The 22,982-nt window shown below is 42.5% G+C and overlaps 1 protein-coding gene across 2 annotated transcripts in view; it reads left to right on the top strand.

The window, feature by feature from the left end:
- The window catches only part of LOC109905468 (RNA-binding protein Nova-1), a 57,534-nt gene extending 34,989 nt beyond the window's left edge, over nucleotides 1-22,545 (top strand). For both annotated transcript variants that reach the window (XM_020502852.2, XM_020502853.2), the window contains one exon: nucleotides 8,911-22,545. In XM_020502852.2, the coding sequence (XP_020358441.2) occupies nucleotides 8,911-9,939 (1,029 nt within the window). In that variant the 3' untranslated portion in view covers nucleotides 9,940-22,545. The remainder of the gene's footprint in view (nucleotides 1-8,910) is intronic.
- The last annotated feature ends 437 nt before the right edge of the window (nucleotides 22,546-22,982 follow it).

The following is a 22,982-nucleotide window of genomic DNA, read 5'->3' as shown; positions in this document are numbered from 1 at the left end:
CTAATACATGACTAGTTTAGCTGAAATGCTAAATAGCATTGTTGTGCTAGCTAACGTTGATCTGATCTGGCATTTCAAGGCAACAACAGCCCACTATGGCGAGATTGTGATGTCTAAAATAGCATGATGACAGTGAAGTTGTGTCAACTTTGCGCTGTGCCCTGCTGCCTTTGGTCTCAAATGTTTTCAGAATCCTCCCTCCAGTGATTTCCTCTGGCCAACCGCAGTTTCCTGTGACCTTTCACCCCATGCTGGAACACCTGCTTCCTACTTCCTGTTATTGCCCTGTCCACACAGGAAGTAGCCCATTAATGCAAAGGAAATCAGGAGTCAGGTTAACTTCGAGGTAGCTGTGAGTGAGTGGAAAAGTGGAAATGTGGGATATGGTATTGGAATTTCTCCCAAAAATGTGTCATGCTCCACCATCGGACACCAAAATGCATTGTAGTTGTGACTAGCACACCATGTGTGTAGAGGGCTATTTGTTGTGATACAGAAATAGTTTCATAGTTGAGTGACTCTGCACAGTATAAACAATCGCTTCCCATACAACATGAGCCCTCCCTCACAGCATGACCCTAGCAACTCCTGAATAATGTAAAATATTCTCTGGTTTCCGTGATGATCATCTGATATAACTGAGGTTTTGTGGTCAATTACAAGGAATTGTGCTTCAGTGATTTCGTTTCCAATTGAAATGTGGATTTTATTCTGGTCGGTCACAGAAACAATACCGTTTATATTCTCAACGGTTCCGAAAATCAACATGTAAGCGACCAAGAAGATCCTACGCAGTAAACGATCGGTCTTTCTTCTCATCTCTTAAAAGAGCCGTAAAACTCAACTCTTAAAATGATCCCTAACCCTGTAGTAACACAGAGGTTGTTCTCCATTGGAAAGACATAAGTGATTGCTTTAAGTGGCTGCACCGTTTCAGCCCACCCTTCCCTCCACAACACCACCAAGCCCAGTCTATTTCATTAACCAGCATCCTGAATCTAATAACTGCACTCATTGGAACAGCACACAGCGCCGGCTAATCCATACAGCCGTGCCTAGCGCAAGCAGCGTTGGCCGTTCGTCTCCTAAATTAAAAGCAACATCAGGAAAATTGCTGTAACGCATGAAAAAAATAAAACAGAGCAATGCAACCCCACCCCCCCCCCCCCAACCGCCCCCTCTCCCTCTCCAGCCTTGTCTCAGGAGGACCGATTGCCGGCAGAAAATATTTTATGCCATTTTTAACCTTCACGTTCATCAGCTGGCTCAGGAAAAGGTCACTTCCTCTGGCAGGTATCGATCCCATTCGTAGGGAAGCCGGTAAGAGAGAGGCACAACAAGATATTTGTTGTCTTGACAAGGATATGCACCCGCTAATGTTGGGTTAAATCTCTTAGGAAGAAAGGACAAATGTGCCACTGTGTGTATGGATGTGTGTGTGAGCGTGCTTCCATGCGTGTGTGTATCTGGGAAAGAAAGGTCATTTGAAGGAGAGTGTTTCATGTTTTTGAAATACAGGTTTATCCATTTGCTGCTTTACAGTATCTGTGGAGAGGAATCTTAGATCAGGTCTAGATCAGGCTTCTGTGGAAGCAAAGCTAACATATCTGTTGTTAAGGTAGTATTTCTATGTGTGTATGTGATATGTCCAGTATTTTAAATGTGTAGCCAAAACATATACTTAAAAACTGGAAATCATCCAATCCTCCATCGTTAACAGAATGGAAAGTTCAAATGTTTTATTTATTAACTAAATGTTGAAAGTGCGTGGGCGACAGAGAGAAACAACATGGTGCAGTTTGAGGCCATGTGGCGGAGAGTGATGCGGGCGCTGGGGATAGGGGTGTGAGCAGGTGGGTCTGGGCAGGTGTGATGTAATTGATGTTTGCGTGGGTCTGTATGCTGTTTGAATGCGTATGGTTTGTATTTTTTTTTTAAATTGAATAAAAAAAAGATAAAAACATGTGTAGCCCCAATGTAATGTACGATATCTGTCTGCAAGGCTTGGACCGGGAATGGGACCAAGATGGAGGATGGAGGTCAGCAGTTGCCATGGATACTAGAACAATTCATTACTAGTCCCCTTTTATTAAATATGCGTGAGAAAAATTCCTACCCAGCGGCACACCAATGTCCTGAGTTATTGTAATCCACTGTGACAAGGGATGTCTGTAAAAACAATCCGATAAGATTGTGGTCGCCAACATTTCTGAGCATGCCATCCATCGCCTCCTCTGGTTGGATAGTGTTTGACATGGTCTTCCCAGCCTATCTCAAAACACACTGCCATTCCCCAGTGACTTAAAATTCTCTATCAGCCTTGCCACAGCTCAGAATTCTTCTGTTAATGAATGCCTTGAGAGGGCTAAGTGGACAGTGGTGTTGTATTACTTAAGGCTGAATGGTACTTCCAAGCCTAAAAGCCTGAACACAGCATCAGCCCTGTTTCCATTGGAGTGGGAAGGAGAAGGTCTTCCTCTCGAGTCCTCTCTCTCTCTCTCTCTCTCTCTCTTCACCGCTCCATGTTGTCACAGTGTGTTAAGGTCTGTGAGTGAACACGTCCTGGCAGAGCGGCCCGGCGGCCCGGCTCAGCAGCACACTGAGGCTCCTCGGATGGACGTGGCCCCACCTCAGCCCCACAAGGACAGGCTATTTTGGGCCTCATCAGCACTTGTTCGATGGCAGGCCTCATGAGGTCACTTAATGCATGATCTAGGACTCAGGTTTGGGATCAGAGCCAGCCACGACTCTGAGCAAAGTTGCTGTTATATGTGTGTATGGGCGTGTGTGCGTGTGAGCTTGTGTGTGTTTGCAAAACACGTGCATATGTTCATGTACTATACATTATGGTATATGTGAATATACTGACCCAAAACATTTAAGATCCTATTTTAGATCACAATCCATATGGAATGCACTGCTTTTTTAATACAGTTCAAATGGAACTGACAGCATTTTAGCAACATGAAATCTTATTAGAATCTGTTCATCTTTTTTTATTTAATCTTTATATAACTAGGCAAGTCAGTTAAGAACAAATTCCTATTTACAATGAAGGCCTACCAGGGAACAGTGGGTTAACTGCCTTGTTCAGGGGCAGTTACTATATACCCCCTGGGAGAATATGTCACGTAAAAAATAAAAATAAACATTTTCTGACAAGCGAGCACTTAGATGTGGTCATTTTCACAGTTTCGTAAATTCATAGAATGTCTGGGAATGGCGTATAGTAAGGCACTTGTGAAAATTCTATAGCACTATAGAGTGGGAATGCGGCCGTTTGGACAATTAATAGACACTGCACTAAAAATAAACCCTCCAAAAAACATCTGTCTTGTTCAGGACCGGAGTCTACGCAGACCGGTGCGCCATAGCCAATTTGAGCTACAGTAGGCCTATAATGAAAATAAACCATTTGCCACACGGGTATGCCATCATTCACTTTGAACTGAACTGTGTGTTTACAGGCAGTAGCCACAGTGTGACTTTAGATCATTAGAACACATTCACCAAATGCCACAAAATAGAATTTAATGGATTTCTGCAAATACCCAAGGGAGTCCTCTTACATTTGCGAACTTCACAGTCCTATTGATCAAAGAACGATGAAAGGCTACAGCTATCTCTCCCTCAGTTGCTTATCCACATGAACAACAACAATATCAATAACTAATGCTAACCAGAGCGAGATGAGCTTAAAAATCTAATGAGGGGACATTAGATAAACTCTCTAAAACTTTTTCTGCTAATTGATCATCAAAATTGCTCTGATAAAGGATGGGGAATACTGGCCTACTCCTCCTCCTGCAGCTTGGTTGCCAATGCGTGTCCCAACCCAAGTTTTGACAACTGAATGGGAACTTTCCTGCCTGCCTGCCTATTTGATTGATGCCAAATACATTTGATTGACAACTAAGAGATATGCTAACTGTGGATAACAGTCGTTCAAGGTCAGCATTGACATTTCTTTGCTAGCTAACCAAATGACATCTGAATCTTTAGTTGTAGCCACCGAAAACTATATAAAGGGGAAAAAGTTGGTCGCTCACCACACTCCTCCCATCGGTTTGCTAGCAAGTTAACGTTAGTCTCACGGGCCATATTGAAAAAAATACAACAAATTCGCCGGCCATTGTTTAACTTGAGAAGATGTGGCCCTTTATCATGCCCACTTACTCGACATAGGATGCTGTGTATAGCATTTTAACATTTTTAAACAAAAGAGATACATACTATTTGTCCAGCCTTTGCTGCTATACTTGCAGATGTGCATAATCAGCTCATCAACCCTCATCAAAAAGTGTTTAATAACTCCAAACAACAAAAAATAGCTGTAGGTCATTGTAACATTTAAATATGTACTGTAACGTGTTTAAAAAAATAAAATGTTGCACTGCATGGATCACCATTGTGGTTGATAGCTGTATGTTACACTCAAAATGCAATGTAGTTTGAGTAGCCAGCCTAGGCTACTGCTCAAATGTTGCAGTTATTGGCTTACATTGTTCCCCTTTGCGTGGGTTTTTGGTTATTAATTGTCAAGCTTTAAAAACCGAAGCCTGACTGCGACATTTTTATTAGCCTAGCTAGGACTGTGACGTGTGTCTGCACACTTTCCCTCTGCGGCGCGCTGTAAACGGGACCCGCGAAAACAGCGCAATTTGAATTCACCGATGCGAGCGCATCAAGCTGTACTTAGTTGATGACTCAACTGTTGACTGATTTATACTCGCTTGTGTATCCTACTCGCTTGTGTATCGGGCCTTGACACATGTGCGCTAGCCCATTAGCTACTTTATGACTGACGTGTGATCATTGCCCTTGCTAGTTTTGGTTGTATTGACATTCCCAGACTTAGTGACAATCATTTGTATTTGTTCAAAATATTGATTCATTGAAACTGAAGCAGTGAATCCCGAATGGGTGAAGGCAGCAAACAATGTTTCAGGCCAGCTGTGATTTACAGCCTGGATAGCAATATTCTTTGGCTTACCAAGAAATGTATTGGTGAATTATATTAATAATGCATTGAACTGCATCCATCTATTCTCTCAACCTCTTATACAGTTGGTTTGAAGCATAAACTGTGAATTTGATATTTTTGACTAATGTTATATTTGTCTGTTTCATGTCTGCAAAGTAGTTTTAAAACACTGTGAGTTCCACTTTAAGTCCTCCCCTCAAATACTGTATCTCTCTGTTTAGATGTCAGTTCCACCCTATTGTGTTTGGCCATAGCATCAGAAAGAAAGAAAAGTCACAAACTCCCTTCATATCACTAGCGTGTCTAAATGCAGCTTTCTTAGTGTGATAGGCAGTGAAATGGAGGGAGAATGAGCGGATTAACATTACTGAGAAAGGGAGGGGTTGAGATGACCACCAGAGTTAATCCTTACGGCCACAAAAATATATATGTATATATATTTCAAGAAAAATTACAATTGTTACACCAGGCTAGCTGCCCAGAGTGAGTGCCACAGCGCTCGTTCTAGGCACGCATTCTTCTTTCATTTCATCATTTGATTTGGATTGCGCGGCGGGCGGACGAAGGTCCATCACTCGGGACCCTTCTTGTCAACCTTTGGAGCCGAGCGGCTGGTCGGCTGCAGTGTGATGCTTCTGTGTTATTTTTAACCAGGGTTTTTTCCCCCCAGCCTCGAAGAGAGAGCCACACACTGAAAGGCAGACGAGGCAGAGAGGAGCGGCTAAGCCCGGGGATCAGGAGACAGGCGATTAACCTAAAGTCTAGTGCTTAAGACTTCAAAGTACAAACAGCCCCCTGCTCACGGATCATACCACATCCATGGGCTGGACAGAGGGAACAGAGGGCAACAGTTGCTCCGTGTCCCCACACGTACGTAACCGGGGGCTGGGGAGGGTAGAGAAGGGTGGGGTGGGGTTCTGGCGTCCACAGACAATAACGCCCTTCGGGCTCCTTGCTGAAACAGTGCTGTGGGAGGTTTAGGGTGAGCCTTAGCCCGTGACATAGAGAAGACATGAGCTGAGCCTCTCAGTATCCCTGAGCATGGTGCGAGAAACCAGGAGAGGGGGTGATGAACAGTGGGCGTGTAGTACTGCTTCAGCAATACATTCTGTCAAGCTATGGGCGTGATGGAAACCTGGAACCGAAAAAAGAAGCGGTCTCTATAACGGGGACGGCGGCAGCCGAGCAAATGACTCTGTTTTATCTCTTTGATTGCTGTTGGCCTTGTTAACTTTTGGGGTATGTTTGTTTTGTTTTCATGTTATCTCCAAAAGCTGGTTCTGACATATTTCCATGCCTCAGCACACCCCATCCCTATTATCCCTGCTCCCCATCAGAGCAGCCCCAGCCTCCCCCCACCCACACACACACACACACACATACACACACAGTACATAATGAATGACTAGCCACGGCTGATGAAACGGCAGCAGGTCTCTCTCTTATTCGCTTTCTCTCTCACCCCTCCCGCTATCCTCTCAATCTCCTCCTTCACAACTCCCCCCCTCTCTCTTTCGTTCTCTCTCTATCTCTGTCTCTCTGCCTGAACATTAGACACACATTCAGCAGAATTAGCCCGGCGTATCTGTGGACGTTGCTCTATTCTTACCCCACGCTAAAGAGCCTACATTTTAATCAGCAGCTTGCTCCGACGCACAGGCCAAATGTTCTTGCCTTTATAAAAATTTTAAAAAATGAAAGTCAGCTATAACTCTCAGGGATGAGGACGATTATTTTAGATTAAAATGGCCGCCCATGACATGGCGAGGGAAACTCAACGGCGACCAAGAAAAAAAAAAGAATGCTTTAGAAACAGTGCATGTGGGGTAAAGGACTTATGAGAGAAAGTCAAATAGAAGTTTGAATATCTATCAAATATTGAAAAGCTGAATGTGGTCCTCGAGACTCATCATTAGCAGTAATGGGTTTTATACATCACACTATTCAGCTATTTATTCCACTGCTTCTCCTAATCTTAAGGAGGCAAGTCCCATCTGAATCATTACACGTCCAATCCAACAACATGCAACATCTGTGTGTGTGTGTGTGTGTGTGTGTGTGTGTGTGTGTGTGTGTGTGTGTGTGTGTGTGTGCATGTATATGTGCAATGTAGAAGATGAAAAGGATTCTTAGGAGAGTCTTTCCTCGTTCTCTCGCTCACTCAGTTGTTTTGAGCCGCGTCTCTAATGTTGTGCTTTGAACGAAAAAGAGGGAAACGTTTTTTGCCTCAACACTGAACCACACACATTTGTATGAAAATTAGGGGGAATGTTGTGAAAAATTGGTTGTGAGAAACTGGATGAGCCAAGACCAATTTAGATGGCACTTATCCATATGGGGACCGATCAATGTTTTTTTTTTATTTAACAAAAAGAAAATATAATAATAATAATCCCTCAATTCCAATGCATGGTGAATCTTCATTTCTGTCACAAATAAATATGTGAATAAAATATTTGACTACAAACACAGAATAATATTTGATGTTTAATAGTTTGAAGTCAAGTCTTGATTTCCCTCCCCCTGCCTTCTGTTAATTTCCCATTTCTATGTAAATTCACTGCAATGTACCACAGCCAGCAAGGCTACAGAATCAAGGTTACAGCAGCGCCTCTGTAAAGAAATGTTTATGGATGGAGGACTGCAGCAAACATTGAGAACGTGTAAAGATCAAATCCAGCCACACAAAAGGAGAAACATGGAGTCTATGCCAATTACTAGCCCCATACTTCCCCTGTACACACACACACACACACACACACACACACACACACACAACATCTCTCTCTTTGTTCCTTCCTTTCTTTGCCTTGTCCTCCAACCAACCAACACTCACTTGCTTTTCTTTTGCCATTTTTGTCAAATATATTGAAAGAATAGTTTTGTAACCGTTTCCACGTTGTATAAGGACATATTGTAGGTAACCTGTGAGACTTCAGAACAGAAACTCCTCTCATGTATCATCCTTACCGAGTAGGTTTACTCAGAACATTGTGTGACTTGCTTTGGTGCAAAACTACCCTCGTTCAAAATACCACTACAGTACATTTAACGATCATAAATTATTTGTGGTCCTTATCAATTACATATCAAGTACTGTACTTATCAAGAAAAAAGCACCCCCCCCCCCCCCCTCCTTACTCTCTGCCCAGCTGGCAGCTTTTCTCTAAAGTTGTAAGACAAAGGACAGTGAATGCGTGAATATGTTTCAATATGGGTGTTTATGTGAGAATGTATACTGTTAATACAGTACATAGTATACACATAGTTGTATGGAGAATTGTTGAGTGTGTATGTGTGCGTGCACGCTTGTGTGAATTTGGTGGGGGGGGGGGGGGTCTAGTTGCTACGCATCGCTTCGACTCCCTTTCAGTACCCCTTGAATGCTGGAGCTGTGTTTCCATGGTAACACTGACCCCTGGGAGTAGATGCTTTTCACCAGGAGCCTCTTTATAACCATAGATTCACAGCTCGGAAACAAAGACAAAATACACTCTTTCTCTCTCCCTTTCTTTCCAGAAACTACTCTCTCTGTCAATGTTATAATGTTTGGTCGAAGGTATTTCTCTTATTTTTCCCCGATGCTACGCCATAAAAAAAAATATCTTGAGTGTATCCCCCCTTTGTGCTTTTTTTCCCCTTTTAACTAGCCTCCTCTATTTCAAGCTTGATTCACTCTCTTTTTCTCTGTCTGTCAGGTATTTCTAACATATATTCCCTATTTTCACTCTTTGTTGGTTATCTTACGTCCTTCTCCATTGTTCCAGGCTATTTCAAGTTCTTATCTTGGTTATCTCTTTTCTTCCATTCCCTCGCCCAGTCCCTTCCTCCATTCAATTGATATCACACTTCTGTCATGTGGAGATACAATGTTAAAGCAGCGCGTTAACCATCTCTATGTCCTCTCTCTCTGCTCCTCTCCCCAGGCCAAGCTGATAGTACCAAACAGCACAGCAGGTCTGATCATTGGTAAAGGTGGAGCCACAGTCAAGGCCGTCATGGAGCAGTCGGGCGCCTGGGTGCAGCTCTCCCAAAAACCAGAGGGCATCAACCTGCAGGAGCGCGTGGTCACCATTAGCGGAGAGCCCGAGCAGAACCGTAAAGCCGTGGAGATCATCGTTCAGAAGATCCAAGAGGACCCCCAGAGCAGCAGCTGCCTCAACATCAGCTACTCCAACATCTCTGGCCCTGTGGCCAACTCCAACCCCACCGGCTCCCCCTACGCCAACTCAGCCGAGGTGAACCCCGCTGCTGCTGCTGCCGCCGCTGCCACAGCCTCCAGCCTCCTGGGTCAGGCCACCATGCAGAGTATGGGCGGCTTCCCCACCACCATGGGTCCCAGCTTCTCAGGCAACGACCTCTTGACCATCACCTCGGCACTCAACACGTTAGCCAGCTACGGCTACAACACCAACTCCCTGGGCCTGGGGCTCAACCCCGCCGCAGCCTCAGGAGTCCTGGCCGCCGTAGCGGCTAGCGCTAACCCTGCCGCGGCTGCCGCTGCTAACCTCCTGGCGTCCTACGCCAGCGATGCCTCCACCAGCGCAAGCCACCAGGCCGCCTCCCTGGGAGGTTTCACCCTAGGCTCGCTGGCCGCGGCCACTGGGGCCACCAATGGCTACCTGAGCGCCTCGTCCCCGCTGATGGCACAATCCCTGATGGCCACTGAGAAGCAGATGCAGGAGGGGGCCAAGGACGTGGTGGAGATCGCTGTTCCCGAAAACCTGGTAGGAGCCATCTTGGGGAAAGGAGGGAAAACGCTAGTGGAGTACCAGGAGCTGACTGGAGCCCGGATCCAGATCTCCAAAAAGGGAGAGTTCATTCCCGGCACCCGGAACCGTAAAGTTACCATAACCGGCTCTCCGGCGTCAACGCAGGCAGCTCAGTATCTGATCAGCCAACGGATCACGTATGAGCAGGGTGTGCGCGCCACCAACCCACAGAAGGTGGGCTAGAAAATGAGAATGGAAAGGAAGAAAACGAGTGGGGGCTTGGGGAGGAATGCAAAGGGAGAGAGAAAGGGAGAGGAGAGCAAGAATGTTGGAAGGAATCGTCTGCCCGTTTTTTTGATGTTTCAGTATTCAAAAAATGATGCAACACAAAAATTCGCTCGGGGAGAGAGGAGAAAGTGTACCGCGGAAAACAAAGGAAAATAAGGTGTAAAATGTAAATACGGTTTTATTACTTAAGTCTTGATGTTTCGGGATTTTTTGTTTGTTTTATTTTCTAGTTCTTTTGTTTTTTTGTTTGTTTGTGTATTCTCCGGACAGTGGTGAATGCGATTTTAAACTGGCATGCTGCCGCGCTGCAGTTTGGAAAAGGGGGGCGGTGGGGGTACTGGGGGCCGACCCCCATGGAATCAGCCCCTTCCCCACCCCCACCCCCATTCCTGTGTAGCTCACTGATGTTTTTCTTCAGATTTGCCTTCAATTTCAATTTTCCCCTTACCCTGCCCCCCACTTTTTGCCCTGCCCCTACAAGGGTCTGATAAGACTGCAAACCAGTGCTTGGTTAGAGATCTAAGGAAAATCCCTGTAGTTGATGACATACCCCTCCATGCCCCGATCCCTCGCCCCTCTCCCAGCCACCCCCACTCTGTTTTGAGCAAAGGAGGGGGAGAGATGTGCCCAACTTCCACACATGGATTATCCTCGTACCCCCTATAGCCTCGCGCCTTAGGTTCTGATTTAACCAGATGCATGCTATGCCACGCTCCTTATTTATATATCCGGGATGCTTGTGTTTCGTATGTAGGACGAAGGCAGAGACGCATGGTGCATCTCATTGGGTCAGAATTCTAGCGTAGCGCAAGAGTACATATGGAGGTCGGGGCATTTTTCTCAACACGGTTTGCAGTCTGATATTATGATTATTATTATTATGATTATTATCGATATCATCGTCATTATTTATGAATATGATTTCGCCCATATCGTTTATTTTATTTTATTTTTTTATCTGTAAATTCAGGTTGACATGAATGTAAAAGACTATTTTTGATTTGATTTGTTTCATTTAAGTGGATTTAATAACATGTCACATAGTGTAATATACAGTATGTCTTATTTAAGTCCAGTAAGAAATGGAGCATAAGCATCACAGCAGTGATGATGAAGAGTAAGGGTCAACTTTGATATCCAGAAAAGAGCAGGACAGTAAATATTCAATTTAAACACACACACACACACACACACACACACCCTGTGATGCTATTTCAGTGCTATAAAGGGATTATAACATATCTACATGGCAGATTACGGTGAAATCAAGCAGACTAGTCTCTACAGTATATACATAGATAGCGTCAAAATGAAAATGCCACTTGCACAACGGGCCCAAGAGCACCGTTCACATTCTGGCAGGGGCCGAAGCGCTCGAAAAACGCCAACCCAAAGTTGTTTCAATGTTGTCTGAGCTCAGATGTCTCTCCTCCCTCCGGTTTAGCCTGCGTCCCTCAACATTGTGAAAAGCCAAAGTGTTGTTGGGACTGTAGGACCATAGGCGTCTCCACTGAGATATCCAGCGAGCGCTGCTCTTCTGCCTGTGGCACTCTTAACAACACTCTGTCTAGACAGGCCAGGCGAGAGACCAGGAACAGGGGCACTTAGAACCTAGAGGTGGTGGCCCCGCCAGTATACGTACATACTACTGAGAAATACAAACACTGAAGATGAGAAAGTTGATCTCACTAGGGTCCATGCAGTTTGCCAGGCCTTGTCTTGTGGCGAGCAGAGGTATTGAACACAGTGCATATTTAGAAGTTGTTTTCCCCTAATACTTGCTCTTATCAAGCAGTGTTCAACTGTCCACGATGAACGGGGGGAAGGTAACGTGCCACGGTCTGTTGGGCGTTAACGACAGCTAAGTCTAATGGTTGTGGGTTATTCTGCTTTTGGCAAACTGCAGGGACCTCCCACTACACGTTCCATGCAATGGATACTGCCCACTAACCTATAAGCTGCTATGATTTTGTTTGTTTTTCTCTTGTTTTTGTATTGTTTTTGCAATCGGAGTACACTGAAGTTGATCTTTATGCACTGTGAAGTGTGGGGATCGTTTTCTCTGCCCATGAGGTCAGGGTTGTGTTCTGTAGGGGAGCTTTGTCACAGGCGTGTGCGTTATTATGTCAGGGAAATGTACGCACATGAAATACCAGGCGACTAATCATATCTCATGAACAGAACTCTATTTGCAATACAGTGTCAGTTCTCAGTTAGATATGCAAGACGAGGAAAGAGTATTCATGTTCCTAAACACCACATTGAAACCGGGATCCTGGGTTGAGGCTTTGGATGCGCTTTGACTCAGTTTGGCAATGAAAGTCATGTGGTTGTAGAAACAGTCTCTAATTATAGGATGGGATTGGGGTGGGGGGGGGGAGTGGCAAGTGTGCATGTTCAGCTTTTGCTATTCAAAGACAACAATAGTTGGAGGTATGTGGAGTTTTATCCCAATTTTGACAGGGTTGCTCTAATCGTCCGACCCTTTTTATATTTGCTGTTTTGACCAACAGTTGAAATTGATTTATTCTGTTAGCCAACTGAAAATGGCTGGCTAACCTAAAATGTGATGACTTCTAAAATGCCAAAGGAGGAGGGGGGGGGCACATTTTGCTCGACCCTAAATAATCTAACGTGGTCTGGTAAGGGAACCTATCTCCCCAATTGGACATTTAGACACTGTCATGTTAAGGCAATCTATCCAATGGTGGGCTCTCACTAGTATTCGCCATTGGAACGTTTTCTCTATTGTCTATTGGAGCGACAGTGAAGCGCGTATCTCGACAGATTGGTAAGGAGTCTTCTTTATTCCCATCTAATACCATCCACTTTCCTCACCCCCCCCCAACCCTTGTACCGCCGTGCACCCCATTCTTACACATCAACCCAGAGCCCCCCCTCTCACATCTCTCCATGGGTGATAGTGTCTGGTGTTGCGATGCATGTCTGCTTGCCCTTCCAGACCACAACTACTCCAAAACAATGACTCTCTGAGTCTCCTAGTGCTTTGAGGGTAGAGAGGACAGCGTCCCCTTGATTGTAGAGCTGAGCATGAGAGACTAGTTAGTGACCATTTTGCCAGCAGCAGTGAGAACAAATTAGTAGGTGACAGTGGAAGTAGGAAAGAGAACCTGCAACCAGGCAACTAAGAGAGAAAGATACCAGCTGACTTAATTCTGTCAATCCAATGGCCAGTGGCTTGAAACCATATTTTATATTGTATGTTATTGACAGGAGTGAAAGCACTTTGCTACATTTGGAATGCATGGGCAGATACATACAGTACATTCATAAACACATTCACATAGATTGCGAGTAGAATAAGGGAAATACTGCTTGTTGAAGTCATGAAGAAATGACAGAGATTACTGGATATAAGCGATGCGAAAACTGTGACAAATCAATGTGAACGATATCAAATACAACAATATCAAATACCTGTCGTTGGAGATCACGAGAAGGTGCCAACAAAGTTCGTCAAAGGATGGCTTTGTTATCTTTTTATCGAATTCAACAAAATTACCCCATGATGATGGGGTTTTAGAGCGTCCATTTTTGTTTGGTTTGTAATTTAGGGGATGTAGATAAAATGTGATGAGTACTGGAAGCAATATACGTAGTAGCATGTTGTCCTTGTATTGTCTTTTTATTCTGTCTGTTGTCAAAGCTTTGGATTTACCTAGATGTTAAATAGATTTACCTAATTACAACTTTTTTAATTTGTGAAATTGCTGCTATTTAATAAGTGATGTACTAAAAATAAAGTTAAAACATATCTGATTGGTCGTTTAGCAGGATGTTGTAGTTCCCAGAGGTGTACTAAATGCTATACATGCTGATAAGATAATAATTACTGTAAAAACAAACTCAACAAATAAACCTGTGCCAAAATAGATCTTTAAAGACTGAAACGGGAAATGCGCGTGATTTAAAAAACATTACATGAAAGGAATCATACTTTTATAAGAAAAATAATGTGAAAAGTGCCAAACGAACCATATTTATAATTGTAAATAGAAGGGAATGGTACAAGATACTTTTTTGTGTGTGAGTAAAATCAATAAAAAAAATTAGAAATAAGCTTTTTAGTTAAACCTTTTAATGCCCTCTTTACTACTATGTGACATAAAATAAGGGATTGTGAAGGAAGGGAGCCATCTTGTTAGCCAGTAATCCAAATTTCCTTGAATTCTACAGTACTTAGACTCCTGGGCCAGAAGAATCAACGTATAGATAGATTAGCATGGTTAATGATACACATGATATTAACATTCTTAATACAGCCTTTTATAGTTCTGAAAATGTATTTTGTGGAGATAGATGTTATCTTTTTTGCACGTCTATATTGCATGATATCAAAGTGAAGCGTGGACAACAAAAATGTAAGAAACAAAAATTGTTAAAAAAAATTGGCGGTGTGTTTTGTTCATTTTGAAGACAAATCTTTGCATGCCAACAATGGTAAAGCAATTTTATTTTCCTTGACACATTTTCAAACGTGTGTTGTTTTCACTAAACACATGCAGGGACATCGTCCAGTAGAGCAAGGCCACAGTGTAATTAGATTGTATGACTGGATGAGTATTTTGTGAGAACATTGTCTAGGCATCTAAACATTCTTAGAGAGATAGGAACAAACTTTTGATCAAACATGAAACAATTCGTTTTTTTTTTTTTTGTTGGTTGTGCTTCTTTTACTAAAACTGCATTATTTAATTCCGGATCATATTTTATGCTTTTTACCATAGATACCGAGATATTGTCCATGAATGTACTCACCTCTGCATAAGTTTGCATATCACTCTTCGATCATGACTTCAGGGCTTGAGTGTCCATGTGTTTTGTGTGAATAACTAACATCAGGTAAGGCCAGATCTGGCCCTAGTGTCATTCTAACCATCTGTTTACCCTTCCGGCTCCCTCTGAGCTTGATCTCTTGTCTTGATGTAAATATGCACTTTATATTTCTCATTTAGACAGAGTTCTCATTTAAACCCCCATCTCCTGAAAGGAAACAGTATTTTGAAGTATCAAGCTAGGCTGTGTGTAGGCACCATGTTTTTTCACGCTCTGTTGCTGCTCGGCTTTTGTATTTCTCAATCCCCTGGGTCTCTCTCCAGAATTTGGGACACGGTGTGTTTTACTCTCTATTCGGTGAATTTGGTCTCATTACATGATTACACTTTCTACAACAAAAAGTTATAGTGAGAGAAAAAAAAGGACAAATATTGCCAATATTCCCCATGTTGTCCATTTCCCAACTGTCATTCAGTTTCACCATTAGACAACTGAGTGGTGTCGGCATGCTCAAAAAGGGATTGTAAATAACAAAAACTGGTCAGCCACAAGAAAACATAGCTTTTCCTCATTTAACACAGGATCTTGCCTTTTGTATATTTCTCAAGCGTTCAATGATCTAGATTAGTGTCAAAAAGGGACACTCAGTTTAAACTATAACCAAATTGACATCCCTGTTCCTAGCGATGCCTCAGTTGCAATAGAATGTCAGCATGTATAGCTGTATAGCTCTGTAGAGTAAGCTGAGATGGGGGTTTGTGCAATAGAGTAGTACCTTGCTGTGCATGTGCTATTGTCTGGCTCTCGTGTCTGTGTGTCTGCAGTAGGTCAGCATCATGGTGTCGTCTCCATGTCGCTGGGTGAACAGATCTGTTTTGTGATGTGCAGAGGAATGCAAACTTATGGTTCACCTGCTACAGGTGACATCATTTATTTTCAGTGGGTGTGTGGCTACTAGTGCTCAACTCCAAAACCTCACAATGCCCCAACCCCCGCCCTCCTCGCTCTCACCCGCACCCACCACCCGTAGCCAGACATTCACGGAACCCAGGGTCCCACTCTTGAGCTTGTACCCCATCGAAGCACCAGCAATTTTAAACTGCATTTGTCATATCACTGTTCAGTTCCTCTTTATTGTTTTCCTGTTTTTTATTTGTACTACGCTCTCTAACCTAGACCAATTATAACAAAATGCCATTCATGTGTACCCTGTTTACTCCCCCTTTTCTCCTTTTTGCACTTTCACTGCCCCTCCTTTTCCAACCACTCCCCCACACTTCTGCTCCGATCCCGCCACACCACCAACTCCCACCCCCCCCCCCCCCCTCCCCCCCACCTTCTCCTCCTCCTCGAGTTTCTCCCGAGTGCCAAACAAAAACAGTACCATTCCAAACTTTTTTGAGTTTTCTTGTATGTTGGACATCCATTGGACGCACCCATGAAGCCAGCATGTTCCTCCATAACATGATGTCAGTCATGACGCCTCAACATTACCCAAAAGAAACAGATCAAAAAAACAAACAATAAACGAGCTAAAAGCAGACCTGGATTAACCCGGTAAAGGCTGGCTACCTCTCATAAACTGCTTTTCCTAATTCTCTATCATCTCTTCAACCTCCAGGACATCATTGATTGTGTGCCATAGTGTTGGGGGCACTTGTCACTCTCCTCACCCCCCAAGTCTCTCCATTTGATTTTCGATGGGAAAAAAAATAAAAAAATCCATTTCTAATGACGATTTTTTTTCTTTAACATTTAACCACACTCAGAATGGTGTGAGGAGTGTAATCGTCAGCTGCGCAGCCATCCTCTGTCTTCTGAACTTTGAACTTTTCACCCCTCATGAACTTTATTGACCTTCTTCCTCCCCTTCTATGTTCATCAAACTGTTTGGACTTAAATCTCCATTCCATCACCAAACCTATTTGAGACTGTGCAATTCTAGTTGAAATTATTTGTTTTTTTTTTTGTTTGTTTCTTATCAGTGGGGCAATTCACCGAGATAAAGAATGAAAAATCATCCACAAAAGAAATACAGACAAAAAAAAACACAAAAAAACTGTTTCTCCACAATTTCATTTTTCTCTCATTGTAAATATTTTTGTCAGATTTTGTTGAGCTGTAAAGAGAGGCGTGTTCAACAGAATGGGGCCGGCAGCATAAAATCCACTTAGTGGAAAGAGGAAAAGAAAGGTGCACCTCATACATCTACTCGTTTGTTCTGCTACAGTAGCTTGTGGTCTTGACATTGGTGTGACCTGCTGTATTTGTTGTTGTTTATCGCCATGCTAGCTCCACTTAGATAAAATTATATAAAAACGTAGAAGATAATTCAGTTCTGGAGCTGATAGAATTGTTTACATTTGCTACCGTAGTTGTATTTGTTGGTGGTTTTGTTCCGCTTAGAGTGAGTCGTAGTTATTGTAATGCTTTGTAGTGTACGAAGATATCAATGTGGAGAACTTGCTGGACTCAGCACCTTACACTAAATGTGGGACACACAAGACTAGGGGGGAGAAAAAACGTGTCGCTCCCAAACCACAAAAAGGAAGTTGAGGCCTCTTTAGTGCAATAGAGTTACTGCGGTTTACATGATAGAAGTGATATAGTTTAGAACTAGGATTATGTTAATTAGGCATATTGTAGGTGGGCGTTGGTGAATGTAAATGCCAACATGACAAAGGTGCCCGTAGTGCCAACTGAGACATATCTCTCTCAGTGAGTTTAGTAGAGTTAAACTGACTGAAAGTATTCATTTGACACAGCTAGACTGGACTGACCATATCATTGCTTAGCTTTGTGCTCCACTCACAAAGTTTTATGCTGCCAGCCTCATTCTCTGATAACACTTCATGAGCTATTTATTTTCAACCTATAATATACTATTAATAAATTACAAGACAACAAGAAAAAAGGGAATGACTGGAAAGGTGAATTATTGTTTTGTTTTTTTAGCATTTTAGTGGTTGCTTTTAACACCATTCATTAACTGACTTAAAGAGTATTGAATATTTAATGTAATTGTAGCATTGTGTTTGTAAAAAAAAAAGGAAAAAAAAGTAGTGAGTTGTGTTTATTGACTTGTGGATTACCAGTGAAGTCGGCAATCTAGTGCTAATATATATTTCATCTTTATTTTAAGGATTATTATTTTCCGACAGCAACAACAGTCATTATAAATGTTCATTTTAGCATCACCTGTCTTCTGTTGTCTTATTCTTCACCTCCCACTACACTCAGTCTCATCCAAGTAACACATTGCAAGTTTGTGCCTGAAACCATGTGCTCGGTCTGGGGGCGGGGCCATATGGTATGAGCAACGTGTGTGTGTGTGCGTGCGCGCGCGTGAGTGAGTGAATGGAAAGGCTGCTATCTCAGCCTTGGTGGGTGGGTGTTCTGTCCAATGTCCACCAAAGCTAAAACCTGGAGGGCTTCCATTCACCAATGGAATCCCCTGACGTTATAGCTGGAACTTCATCATGTGACCTGAGCCGACTCTATCGTTCATAACCCTCCCACCCAACCACTCTCCACCACTACCCTATCCCTGAGTCATCCCTTACCACACGTCATCACCATGTGATGTTCTCCATCGATAACATACTACTCGACCAGATCCACATTAACATGTCTCCTCCATGTTTCCAAAAGGAGCGCGTTGCCAGTCAACCTGCTTCCCACATGATACTCAACCATCCTCTCTAGCTGCCGGGGCCAGGCCCATCAGAAAACGATTTGTCTCAAAACAAGAGGATAGAGAGAAATAGTGATGCTCAGGGTGTCTCCTTGATCTACCTTTATATCCCGCATTCTGCGGTTGTCCCACTTTATTCTGCCCTAATGATTTCTATGGAGCCCAAAGACGACGATGATTTCCATGTTCATGTAATGGTTGCTTAGCAATTATTCTGAGGGATGATGTGCACCTACTTAGAGGAGCGTGCACATACTGTATTGTTTACAACCTAAATGAGACCAACGCTGTTGAAAAAGAATGTGTAGGACAAAAACAAATTCCGTATTGCTAAATGATGACATTTCAACGACAATTTCTGTGACATGAGTTAATGTAATTATGAGTCATTGCATGGTACTATTTTTTTGCAATGAAAATATATTTTTTTGAACTGTTAGAATGGATGGTACATTGTCAAATTCGTGCAACATTTAGACGCTAATAATAAAACAAACGTTGGTGTGCGTGTTAATGTCACCATGAGGAGAGGTTTTGGACCAATGAATGCCAAAATGTTGTAAAGGTTTTGTTCATTTGTACATGGTAATAATGGGTCAAATAAACCATTGAAGCTAATTGTCAGGTAGACATTAGTCTTACTAATTAATTCATCAAGGCCCACACATTGGTTTACCATGTTAATACTCAAAGAGGTGTTTGGAAATCAGTTGATATTGGACCGAATACAGTTATTACTATAATCAAACCCCAAAAGAGGTAAGTTAAACACCCCTACTCCTGTAATACAATGTGCACCTGATATTGTGGTGTTTCACAAACACACGTTTACCCCAGGCAGAAAGTATATTTCAAGAGGATTTAGGTATATAAGGAGGACATGAAGGACAATGTTGGACATGCCCATGTTTTTGCTGAATGGGCATCAGGAAATCAGGAGGGTTGCAGCATAGCAATCAGAGGTTATGAAACAATCGGAAGGGTTGGGACTCCTCTCACCCCATCCAGTACACCCAACACATTAGAAGTGACACAATCAAGATGTTGCTCTTTGACATTCTCATCCTCCCACTATCACTGTGCACCAACCAGTTCATCCAACCAGCAAACACCACCCCCACATTCACCATGTCTCCACAACCAACCTATCCGGACCGGCGGATTTAGGCAGATCCATGCAACTTCTGGCTAATGGGCTTAGACCTCTCCATGCATTGGCTGTTGTTTTATTGACCTGCAGCACAGCAGAGTCTCCAGGCATATCAATATTCACAGGATGGTCTGAAAACCAAACCTGTCTCGCAAACCTTCCATACACTAAAGAAGTACCTCCAAGGTTCAGAATGAAGCAGAATTTATGGTTTCCTGCACACACCTCCCAATGTTCGTAATGAGCCCCTGAGCTATGTGGTAGAGCAAAGTCAGAACTTTGACGTGCCTTTCGTTAGGCGCTACTGTAGATGTGTTTGTTTTGTCTCCTTGATAGCTTTGTAGTCATACCAGAACTTCAATGAACTGAAAGGAGGTAAGTCATGAGATTAATGGAGAATAACTGAATGTTAATGGGATAGTCACCCCAAAATTACAAAATGACATATTGGTTTCGTTACCCTGTAAGCAGTCTACAGGCAAAGGATGACAGCAATCCGTGCTTTATGTTTTAGCATTTGTGGCACAAATCCCATTACAGTCATGGGACCGATATTAGCATTTTTCACGCATTATGTCCAAATCATCCAACGTATCTAAAACTAATTGTGAAGCTCGACAAAGTCACATATGTTTAGAAAATGATGCGCAAAGAATGCTAATATCGGTCCCATGACTTGAATGGGATTTAATGCCACAAATTCAAAAACCTTAGCATGTGGAAACAGTGCCAAAGCATGGATTGCTGTCATACCTTGTCCATAGACTGCTTACAAGGTAAGGAAACCAATATGTAATTTTTGTAATTTGGGTGAACTATCCCTAAAGGGTGTGTTTGCATTGTATTATTCACTCCACGGAATACCACTCAAACTCTGCAAGCCCCATTTGTGGCTTGTGTTTTTACGTGAAAACCTCTGGGCATCTGGTGAAGCCGCTACAGTGACAGATTAGGCCCCTCCACATACCTCCCATCTATCTCTCCTGCCAGTGGGACTGGAGTGGTGGTAGCTTGTGCTTCATCTTTGCCAATGCAGCCAATCCTGTTAATTGTGCATCTCTCCTGCCTGAGGCGGTATTGATTTTCCTTCTCCTTGCTGCTCTTTTTCCATTCCCTTGTTCATCTGAAGCCCAAGAATCCCTGTAAATCCCAGACCAGCTGTCCCATGGAATTCCCTCGTCCTGTTCGGAAGTTAGATAGGAGAGGTAGGATAGACATAATGCCTTGTTGCTTTCGTACAGCATCTTGTTGCTGAGATCTCGGCGCTTCTCCTCACTGCTTCTCAGCTGATGCTAGTGTTGGTTAACATCCTACTCAGTTCCAGAGGACAGAGAGTGAGAGACAAAGAGTTTGCCCTAATACAGTATGCTTGAGTCTGGAGCGACTAGATTGTGCACCTAGTTGCACCCTCACCTAAGAACAAGGCCATCAAAATCAACTCCAATTGATAATATCATAATAACAAACCAGTCAGGACTTGACCCTATGGGGTCCACAGGATAAAATATAGATAATCCCCCTCATAGATAAGATGATAGCGATTTATAATGTGCCATAGATACAAATGTGGGGGTGGGGGGTTGCTAATAATTATTTTGAACCTGCGTTTTGCACAATCAGATTGTAAATCAAACCTGCTTTGCCTGTGGCTACAATACAGTAGCATTCCTCACGCCACCATACCTACTGTATGTAACTGTTCAGATTTCTGTCTGCAACATCACACCCATGTCCACTCGCACCCTACTGCGCTGTTACCTAGGTCGCTGGTAAGGGGGCTGTGCATTTGCCAGAATAAACAACATATGTTTTCAATTGATAGAACACACAAGCACTTCATCCTTGGCAAATCACAGTGGTATACTGCCTAATTGAAATCCATGGAAGCTCATTTCTATTCTCTTGTGCGTGGCTATTCCAGGCACGGGTTGATACAGAGGATAAGAATAATAATGTGTCGTAACAGCCAATGTTTGAGATTTGTTCCCTTACGAGATGTTTTCACCAAGAGTTAAGAGAAAGTTCTGACCAAGAATTGCAGAGAAAATTCTGACTAAGAATTAGCATAGGTACATAGACATTTGATTGACTTTAAATTAGGGAGTACTTTTATCCTGTGTTTATATTAATGACAATTTCACCCTTCCCTCCGCTTGAATCAATAGATAAATGTATTTTTAATGCAATATTTTGTATCAAAATTAGGGAAGACACATTTTCAATTCTAGACGACATCAGATTTGAAAGTAGTGGCTGATAAAGGAGATTATTTGTCATTTAATTAAATCTGAAATTGGAATGTATATTTTTGACAAACAGAATGCTATTTGTATTTCGACTGCCTGTGGAAGACCAAGTTTGTGTTCTAACAGTTATACCAGAATTTTGGCAATTTTACAGGGACTCAGGTCAATGTTTGGGTTATCTCTTGAATGTTTTCGTCTACTTATTGCATGTTTGTCTAGGAAACTAATGCTTTGTCTTTGATTGAAGGAAGATACACATTTGTAGACTGTCACAAGGCTGAAATTTTGAAACTAAATCACCACTTGTCTTTCAGCATTCAGTTGTTGCTGTCTTCCATTTGCGTGTACCTTCTATGCATTTAACAAGTATTCATCATAAAAGTTATATCGAAATTCCTGGGCCTGGAAATAAACTTCAAACCACTGAGCTACAACAAACCCCAAGGTTGGAGAAAACCTCAACGGACCTCTCTCACTAAAACTTGCCATCTGTACTGGTACAAAAGCTGTCCATCTTTGACTAGCAACAATGTTAAAATTATTCCCGCATCCTAAGTAACTAAAGTGGAAACTGGCTATTGTCCTTTGGCAACACTTTACATTACATAGACATTGAACTAGCCTGTTACAGTGTAATAGGCCGTTCCACAGGTAGTTGCATTGGTATGAGACGGGCCTATGTAAGGACAGGTGTAAGCCAATGATTTTATAATGATGGTACTTTGCTTCACGGCCAGTTTGTAGATTATATTTCAGAGCATTTATTCCACAGACCAAAATGTATTCCATCTGGTTGATAATTATCTTTAAATCAAATTGATTTAATAATTTATGCCAGTCAGATAAGCAAAATACTGAACAATGATTGTACGTTTTTGTATGTTTTTATTTTTTGCTGTTGTGATATTTCTAACCAACATCACAGATTAAGTTTAAAATAAGAAACACATTTCATTCTTAACTATTCCAAAAAGTATTTTAAAAGTCATGAATGTTTGATTATTATGTGCATAAATACAAATGAGAATAAATACATTTAAATTGCGATGCAAAAGCTGTGATTGTAAAACACTGTGGCGTGTACAGTGATTCCTTTATCAATTTTATGGTA

This window comes from Oncorhynchus kisutch, linkage group LG15, assembly GCF_002021735.2.
Source record: "Oncorhynchus kisutch isolate 150728-3 linkage group LG15, Okis_V2, whole genome shotgun sequence".
Taxonomy (NCBI): Eukaryota; Metazoa; Chordata; class Actinopteri; order Salmoniformes; family Salmonidae; genus Oncorhynchus; species Oncorhynchus kisutch.
Note: the sequence above shows the minus strand (reverse complement) of the source record. Positions and strands in the feature narration are given on the sequence as shown.